The following is a 9,635-nucleotide window of genomic DNA, read 5'->3' on the forward strand; positions in this document are numbered from 1 at the left end:
TGGGGTGGACAACAGCGCAGCAGGAGCAGGACAAACTACACAAGGTTTTCTTTGACAACTATTTGTAAGAGAAGTAATTATGTAAGGGCTCGTTTGAATTAGAGGATTCTAGCAACGCAGGGATAGGAAATACACGACAATAGGATAGCAATGCATGTGCAAAACAAAGAATTTAAAATCATAGGATTTTTGTCTATCTCGGTGTTTCTGCTAACGAGGTGTTGTTTGGTTCTCCTACTAGATTGATAACCTTGGTTCTTAACTGAGGGAAATACTTATCTCTACTGTACTGCATTATCGTTTCCTCTTCGGGGAAATCCCAATGCAGCTCACAAGTAGCATCCACCGACGCCGAGAGAGCCGCCACCCAGGAGGTTGTCGCTGACAAGAAGGCAACCGAGGAGGCCGCCACCGCTGCTATGGCCAACTGGCCAATAGGTGGGTATAATATGATTATCCCGCCCCTGTTTCTTTCTGTCTTAGCAGTACTAGCTATGTGTGTAGATGTTTCTATTATATGCGTAGTATGTTCTTATTCATGCCGCTCGAGAGCACCAATGTCGTATTCATGTCGGCCCAGGGCTGACATGACCTCTCACCGGTGCCAACATTGAAGCAGAGCATCGGCTGCGAGCGCTGCCTACGTGATGTCCCACTCTCCGTGTATGTTCAATGTTGGAGCTACGTGAGTGGACGAGGCTAGACTAATACGTACCGCATTCAAACGGGCATCACATCCGCCCGCCTGCTGGCATTAAACATTCAGGCGGGTCGAGAAACCTACTCCGGCATAGGCATTAATACACCCCACCACTTGGCCTAGTCGGCATCCGCTATTTAAACCAGGCCAAACCCGACACAAACCGCATTGGACCATCCTCCCACTTCACATCATGCTCCATGCACCACCTCCATCGTGACCGCGAGTTGTACCGCATTGTGGAGAGCCTGTTGACAGAGTAGAAGCACGGGTTTTCCATCCTTGCGACAGAGTGGCAGGGCCGTCGTGCAAGGTGGATAGAGGCCGACCTGCCGGCCAGCTCCCCGGAGGTCCCCGAGGACGACCAGATGATGGAGGCGGCCTCCGACAATGAGTCGGCAATCCTGACCGCATTTTTCCATGTCGGCTTGACCATGAAGCAGGTGCATGCGCAATTCAACGCCACCATGGCGGAGGAGCAACTAGAGCCGCAACGGCAAGCGCGAGAGGAGGCCGTAGCGACCACGGCAGTGGAGAACCTCAACTTCGTTGCCGAGCAGCAGGCGCAATATGTGGCCGCGTGCGCTCGTGCCGCTTGCAACACGGTCATGGCCCAGGCAGACGCGGAGGCGGCACTGACGGCGCAGGCGATCGCGGACAAGAATGATGATAGTTGTGCGTCGTTCACATTGCCAGATGTGCTTTGTTGGTGCAATTACGACGAGAAGGCCGCCATGTCGATGTCCATCGTCGACACCACATCCACTGGTGACAGCAGGTCGTGAAATTCAACGAGGAGGAGTAGTGTGTGGGAGGCGGCGGGGACGAGTCCCAAGTGAGTCAGTCCGTTTCACATGTCCTACTTTTCCTCCTAGGCGACCACGCCTTCACTTCATGGATCTCATCTTTGCCGGATATGAACACGGCCGCATGACATAGGCACGGAGGGAACTACCAGGACTTGTATGACAGCCACAGTCATAGATTTAGACTAGGTTTAGTCGCTTTTGTTTAATATAAAATATGTCGAACATGTAATGAAAGTGCTTCAATGTAGATGAAAATCTTCCGGTTTGCATATAATTTGTCCGTTTTGTTGAAATATGGTTTCAAATGTAAGCGGACTTGATTGATGACCGGGCTCCCGCATCAGTGTCCACATACTGATGCGATCAATCTACGGACGGATTCCGTGTCCGTTTAGGGGTGGAGATGCCCTAACACTACATAAAACACATGCATGTGCATTGTAACACGCTGCATCCAAATCCATTCCGTTTGTGCAACTACAATTAGGACGAAGAAAAATTAGCAGGATGCCAATCATGTCAGTAAATGGAGCAGCACCTCGCTCCAAGCGTCGACGGGGCCGGGCAAGCACCAGTGCACGCAGTCGATGCCGAAGCCGACCTTCTCGTGCGGCCAGTGCCCGTACTGTCCGGGGTGCGCGTCGCCCCTCATCTGCATCATCTCGCTCACGTCCATCAGCCCGAACCGCCCCTCCGAGGCCGCCGCCGCCGACGCGGCCCGGAACTCCTCCACCTGCGCGACGTGAAACGCAGCCTCGGTCTCCGGTAGGCTGGTCTCGTTGCTCCGCATGGGCCCCGTCCTCAGGCAGTTTCCTCCGTCGTCCCACTTCCCGTTCTCGTAGTGCGGGGGCGCCACCGTCCGGACGACCACCCGGCCGCGGAACCCGGCGAGCGCCCGGAGCGCGGTCCGGAACGACGCGCGCACCGCGTAGTGCGGGGCCACGGCGGTGGCGTTGTGCTTGGCCTCGCAGCTGTCGACGTTGGCGCAGCCGAGGAGGCGGCCGCCCTCGTAGAGCACGGTGGGGCGGGTGAACCACTTGGCGCCGTTGAGGACGACGTAGTCGTAGCCGGCGACGTCGCGGCTCCACTCCGGGTCCGGCTCGTCCAGGTACAAGTTCTGCGGGTCCATGAACTTCTGCCCGCCGGCGTGCGTCACGTTCCACCGCACCAGGAACGGCGTCCAGAACACGCACACCGTGAAGTCGTGCTCCCGGTAATGGTACTTGCGCGTGCAGTGCACGCAGTCCTTGGGCTCGATCTCCCTCGGGTGCTCCACCTGCATGCACATGCGCGCGCCGGGCGGTAACCGAGAAATCAACACACGCGATCGAGCGAGCTCAAGATGGCAACGCAACGGTGATCGATCTAGTGGAAGTGGGCATGTACCTCGGCGAGCAGGCACATGAGCGACTGCATGTGGTTGCGCGCGACGGAGTCCCCGACGAAGGCCATGGACTTGCCGCGGACGAGGCGGAGGAAGGCCGCCGCGTCGAAGCGGGGGAGGTCGCAGCCGTGGGGCTGCCACCGCCACCGGATGATGGACTCGATCCCGGGCTTGCCGTACATCATGCAGTCCTGCCGGGCGTCGATCAGCGGGCACGTCGCGTTGGTGTAGTAGGGCGCGACCGGGTCGGGCACCCATTCGCCCCTCGCCACGTCGCACGCCAGTCCGGCGTTGCCATCGCTCGCGCGGGATCCCGCCGTGGCAGAGGAGTAGCCCGGGGTGGCGGGCACGCCGACGAGCAACTGCTCGGTGTAGAGCGACGAGTAGTTGGACGCCGTGAAGGCGACGAGCAGGAGGATGAGGAGCAGCCCGCTGGTGGAAGCTGCCCTCCGGACGGCCTGGTTGTTGGGTTTCATTGCGTCCCAGGCTCACAGGAGGCAGATTCAGTTGATGGCTTCATTCTTGTAGGTCTCACGGCTCTCACCGGAGATATGGAATAATTTGCAATGCTGTCTCGCCGGACGAACATGTGCCACTTGATGGAGCACGTACCTGACTACTTATGAAAGTCAACACTTTGAGTACTTCTTTTCCCCTGACTAACGACGTGCTCTCCCCACCGAGATAGCCATCCGTCTTTCCTGAATAATAATGCATCAGAGCATCTCTATTAAAATATGTAGACGAAAAATACCTGACTTCTATATCTTCAAAGTCCAAAAACACTTCTCCAATAGAAATTGCAGGTGAAAAAAAAATCACATCTCTGTTTCCCGAATATGTAAAATACGACACCTCGCCTAGAGATGTAAAAATGGCAGCCGCGCGCCAACCGCTAACCGCCTTGCATTTCATTTCTCTCCGCCCATTCCCCTTCCTCCCGGCCGCCGTCCGCACTGCCGCCGCCTCCCGACATCAAACCACGCCACGCCGCCGCCCCAAGCCACCTCCGGCCCCTCCTGCCGCTGCCTCGATCCGCACTGCCGCCGCCCCGCCTCCCGCTGCCTCGATCCCCACTGCCATCGTCCCCCGATTCGCCACCCCGCCTCCGCCACCACTCCACCGCACTCCTCCACTGCCGATATGCCTCCCCTTGCCCCAATCCGCCCCCCGCCGCCGCCCCGACATGCCTTCGGACCCGCTCCGCCTCCGCCGACCCGACTCTACTTCGGCCTCACTCTGCCTCCCGCCGCCGCCTCGATCCCCACTGTCACCGCCCGATCCCCACTAACGCCGCCTAGTCGTCGCCACCTCGTCGTCGCGATGCCGCCGAAGAAGGTCCCAAAGAGCAAGACAAGGTTCTTCGGCGTGCCGGCGAAGCCGTTTGACCACTTTGGTGTCGAGTTCTCCGACGCCGGTCGTCGCTTCTGGCTCGGCACCTACCCCACCGTCCACGAGGCCGCGCGTGCCTACGGCGTGGCGGTGTGGCATACTGGAAGGCTAAAGGTCCAGCTAATCCCCGGGTGGTTTTGGTAATTCATAACAACATATATCTCATTGAACTAATATCCATTCAAGTAAAAGATTTCGGGAAGTTCAATGATTGGCATGGCAAGGACTAGTGATTGTCGACCCCCTTCAAAATGCAGAGGACATGGATTGGCAAAAGCTCAAGACCCTACTTTTTTGGTTAAGTCATCCAAGATCACATTGAGTCCATAGGAAAGCCAATACTATTAAAAAGGGGTGAGGTTTTGATTATGAACTATTTGCTCAAGTGCTTAGTGTTATTGCTCCAAAACCCTCAACCACTTTCTCTATCCAAACATGTCCAAAACCCTACATTTCTACTCGGCCCCACTGAAACTTCCCTATCCTGACCCACCGAGTTCATCTGGACGCGGCCACAGCCAAACACTAACAAATCGGATCCACTTATATGGATCTTGGTCTCACCGAGATGGCCTTGCCAACTCTCTGAAACCTGGTGGAATTATTTCGGTCCTACCAAGTTTGTGATTGGTGCCACCGAGATGTTTTGCCAACTTTCTGTTGCCTTATTGCTTCATTTCGGTCCTACCGAGTTGATCCAATCAGTGCCACTGAAACGAGGTTTGCCCTAACCATTGCACATCGGCCCATCCGAGTTGTTTCTGATCGGTGCCACCGAGGTTTGCCCTAACTATGAATATTTTACACAGGGTGGTGCCACCGAGATTTCTGATCGGTGCCACCGAGATTTCTGATCGGTGCCACCAAGTTGAGTCAAAAGTGTGTAACGGTTGGATTTCGTGTGGAGGCTATATATACCCCTCCACCCCCCCTCTTAGTAAGTAAGAGAGCCATCAGAACGTGCCTACACTTCCACTACTCATTTCCTGAGAGAGAACCACCTACTCATGTGTTGAGATCAAGAGATTCCATTCCTACCATTTGAACCTTGATTTCTAGCCTTTTCCAAGTTGCTTTCCACTCAAATCCTTCTTCCACCATAGCCAAATCTGTGTGAGAGAGAGTTGGATGTTGAGCAGACTATCATTTGAAGCACAAGAGCAAGGAGTTCGTCATCAACATATCGTCTATTGCCTTTTGGAGAGTGGTGTCTCCTTGATTGGTTAGGTATCGCTTGGGAGCCTCTCACATGATGTGTACTTGAACCAAGACGATCGTAAGGGCAAGGAGATCTCCTACTTCGTGAAGATCTACCCGACTAAGGCAAGTCCTTTGTGGACGATGGCCATGGTGGGATAGACAAGGTTACTTCTTTGTGGACACTTTGTGGGTGGAGCCCTCCATGGACTCGCGCAACCGTTACCCTTCATGGGTTGAAGTCTCCATCAACGTGGACGTACGATAGCACCACATATCGGATCCACGCCAAAAATCACTGTGTCCCCATTACGTTTGCTTTCTCCAAACCCATCCTTTACTTACATGTGCAATATCTTACTTTCCACGGCTATACTCTTAGAATTGCATCTGTAGGGTGTTGCTTGACTTGTCATAGTTGCTAAAATCTGCCTACAACTAAAATTGGGAAAAGGCTAGGTTTTATTTGGTCAAGTAGTCTAATCACCCCCCTCTAGACATAATTTCGATCCTACAAGTGGTATCAGAGCTTTGGTCTCCATAAGCCTTGGTTTCCATTGATTTGGTCACCATAGCCTTGGTTTCACAACCTATGAGAGTATGGCGTCTAGTGAGGGTAATTATCACCATAGAGGTCCATATTTTGATGGTACAAATTTGCTAGTTGGGAGCATAAGATGAAAAATGCATATTCTAGTTCATAACCCCGTCGTTTGGGCTATTGTTCATATTGGCTTGCAAGGTGAATTCTTTGAGGATGGTAGAGAACAGTATCGTGAAGCGACTGCGGAAGAATTGAAGATGTTGCAATACAATGCCCAAGCTTGTGATATTCTCTTCAATTGTTTGTGCCCTGAGGAATTCAACAAAATCAGCCGCCTTGAGAATGCAAAGGAAATTTGGGATACTTTGGTTGATATGCACGAAGGTACCAAGTCCGTCAAGGAATCCAAGTTGGATGTGCTTGAAAGTCAACTTGACAAGTTCAAGATGAAGGATGGTGACAGAGTCACTAGAATGTACTCTAAGCTTGCTGTCATCACAAATGATATTGCCGGCTTAGGAAGTGAAGAGATGACCAACAAGCTCATCATCAAGAAGATCCTTAGAGCCTTGGATGGTAAATATTATACCGTGTGCACATTGATCCAAATGATGCCTAATTACAAAGATCTCAAGCCCAGGGAAGTCATTGGAAGAATCGTTGCTCTTGAGATGTCACTCAAGGATATGGAGGAGCTCCACAACAAGTCAAGTGGTGCATACAAAGCTTCAAGTGATGCTCCTACAAATCCAAGTGAAAAACTAGTCTCCAATGAGGAAATAAATCTAATGGTGAAAAACTTCAACAAATTCTACAAGAGCCGAAGCAAAGATAGAAGCTCCAAGTGAAGATCCTACAATGAGAAAAGATCTTCTAGTCATGACCATAATCGCTACAATTGTGGAAGACCCAGACACTACTCCAATGAGTGTACATCACCCTACAAGAAAAGAGAAGACTCGCCAAAAATAAGAAGTAGAAGAGATGAATCACCTCATAGAGAGAGGAGTAGAGATGATCGTTATGAATGAAGACACTTTCGAAGAAGCAAGGTTTCAAAAAGAAAAGACAAGTCATCAAAAGAGCTACATAGGACGGAGACATCAAGCTCATGTTGGTGAATGGGTTTCCGGCTCCGACTCCGACACTCACTCCGAGAGAAGTTATCACTCTGATTCCGACTATACTCAAGATGAAGGTGTTGCCGGTCTTGCTTTAGTGTCATCCAACTCCCACAACATATTTGATTCACCAAATGAAGGAATTAGAAGATGCTTCATGGCTAAAGGCCCCAAGGTATCACACCCCGAGTATCTTGATTTCAATAGTGATGAAGATGATTTGCTAGGTGATGATAATTTACTTGTTCATAAAACTAGTGATGTGAGATATAATGAACTTGCTAGTAATCATGATAGTCAAGATGAAATGAATGACAATGCTAAGAAGGAGATTGAGTGTATAACTAGAGAACTAAACACTCTTAAGTTAGCTCATGAAACAACTCAAGAAGATCATAGAGAGCTCCTAAGAACTCATGAGAAACTACGCTTCGGGAAGCTAAATTTAGAGCAAGAGCATGAGTTTCTAAAAGCAATCAATGATGATCTTAGAAAGGAGAGTTCTTCTTACATTGCCAAATGTCTCCAGTTGTCTACTAAATGCCACAAGTTAAATCTAGTAAGAAGAGTAAGAAAGATTCTTCTTCTAGTAGTAATAATAACCATGCTAAATCCAATATTGTTGCTTCTAGTAATTCTCTTGATTCCACTAATGATTCTCTTAGTCAAGTTACACTTGAGCAAGAAAATAGCGCATTGAAGGGAATTATAGAGAAAGGTGTTTACAAGAGCCTTGCCGCGAGTAAGAAATTCGAGGAAATTGTATGCAATCAAGGAAGACACCAGAAGAATCAAGGTGTTGGTTTTGAATTAAAGTTCAATGCCAATGGAGTTGAATGGGAAGAAGATCAATACCCCAAGACAAAGTTTATTCCTCAACAAGAGAAGTATAATCCCACTTCTTTTGAGGGAACACAAGCTCAAGATGATCTTCCTCCACAAGACCACAAGCTAAAAGGCAAGAAAAACATCAAGAAGAGATTGCCTCATTTGAAGAAGCACCTAAATCCTTGGTCAAGTGGGTTCCCAAGACTTCATCAAGCTCTACTTCATCAAGTTCAACTTCAACTCCAAGGATTCCCATCAAGTTGATGTGAGTCCCAAAGAAGAAGAACTAGAGTGTTCTTGAGGGTGACTCCGCCAACATATTTCACTCATATTCATTTTGGCAAGAACTTGTGCAGCCAACTTTAACATCTTGCACTAGTTCATGGAGTCACAAACTGTCGTGGAATTGTCACGGAAGATGTCCTTAGTGTCAGGACTTAGTCGCGACGCCAACGCATCTATGTGGTAGCTTGAGAGGGGTTGAGCGGGATGAGAGACGCGATGTTTTACCCAGGTTCGGCCCCTCACGGTGGAGGTAAAAGCCTACATCCTGCTTCATTGATATTGATGATGATGATCACGGTTACAAGAGTGCTCTATCTCGAGAGCTATCGTCTAAACCTAACTTGTCCAACTTGTGGAACTTGTCAATCTTGTCCCTCTTGGGGTGCCCTGCCCCTCCTTATATATGTTGAAGGGGCGATTTACATGACTAGTCCTATTAGGATTAGGATTACTCTATTACAAGTGGAGTCCTAGTCTTGCTTCCTTTGTAAGGGAATATTCTTTGTGTTTTCCTCATAAACCGGCCCACCATTAAACGTGAACCGGCCTTCTGGGACATAGGCCTCGTCATCCATCTGACCCGCCTGCCGGGTTACTAATGAACCGCCAAGACCGGGCGGGTAGCCCGTGAACCGCCAAGCTCCGGACGGTTTACCAGTGAGTCATCCAGTCCGGCCGGTTTATACTTCCGGCCGATTTACGCCACGGGGTATATCCCCGACATTAGCCCCCAGTTTAATTTGGATTTATCCATGTTAAACTGATCTGCAACATAAACTCAAGAGCAAATTTGACAGGTTATGCTCCGGGTTAAAAATTCTTGTAAATCGGCACCTGATCATCCTTGTCATTTCCTTCTTCTAGAAAATCCGGGTTAACAAGCCAGCTTCATACTCAATTTGTTGACATTGGTTTCTCATAGAGAAATATTGTGAAGAATAATCCACTTGAATCGGCTTCCAAAGCGCCGGTTTAAGAAATATGGGTCTTGAAATACTTATCTGATATTCAGCCGGTTTGAAGATGTAAAACTTGCCGGTTTAATATTACCAAACTGGTCGGTTTATAAATATTGATGGCACCGGGTCATAATTGTTGTCGACACCGGGTCATGTAATTGATCTTCCTGATTTGCTCAAAACTGATAAAATGACGATGTTCCTCCTTTATATGCATAATACATGTAGCCCCCAAGTCTTAAGAGGAGAACATAGTGATAACTTAAGACTTGCTCCAATAAGTGTTTCAACCTTGAAGAAATCCGGTTTGTTCATCTCAATCATATAAACTGAATACTCCATATATGTAGCCCCTAATTGCCGGGTTGTCATGCTTGCAGCAACCTGGGACTTGTAATTGCTTATAAAAACTTCAA

General features: G+C 49.7%; 1 protein-coding gene across 1 annotated transcript; it reads right to left on the bottom strand.

Annotated features, from left to right (window-relative positions):
• Window positions 1–1,778: 1,778 nt before the first annotated feature.
• Window positions 1,779–3,427, bottom strand: LOC123130901 (protein trichome birefringence-like 20). Its single transcript, XM_044550692.1, has 2 exons — window positions 2,896–3,427; window positions 1,779–2,785 (listed from the first exon to the last, which is right to left on the bottom strand). The coding sequence occupies exons 1-2, from the start codon at window positions 3,367–3,369 to the stop codon at window positions 2,024–2,026; spliced, it is 1,236 nt and encodes a 411-aa protein (XP_044406627.1). The 5' UTR covers window positions 3,370–3,427; the 3' UTR covers window positions 1,779–2,023.
• Window positions 3,428–9,635: the final 6,208 nt, after the last annotated feature.

The sequence above is a fragment of the Triticum aestivum genome, chromosome 6A (assembly GCF_018294505.1).
Source record: "Triticum aestivum cultivar Chinese Spring chromosome 6A, IWGSC CS RefSeq v2.1, whole genome shotgun sequence".
Lineage (NCBI taxonomy): Eukaryota > Viridiplantae > Streptophyta > Magnoliopsida > Poales > Poaceae > Triticum > Triticum aestivum.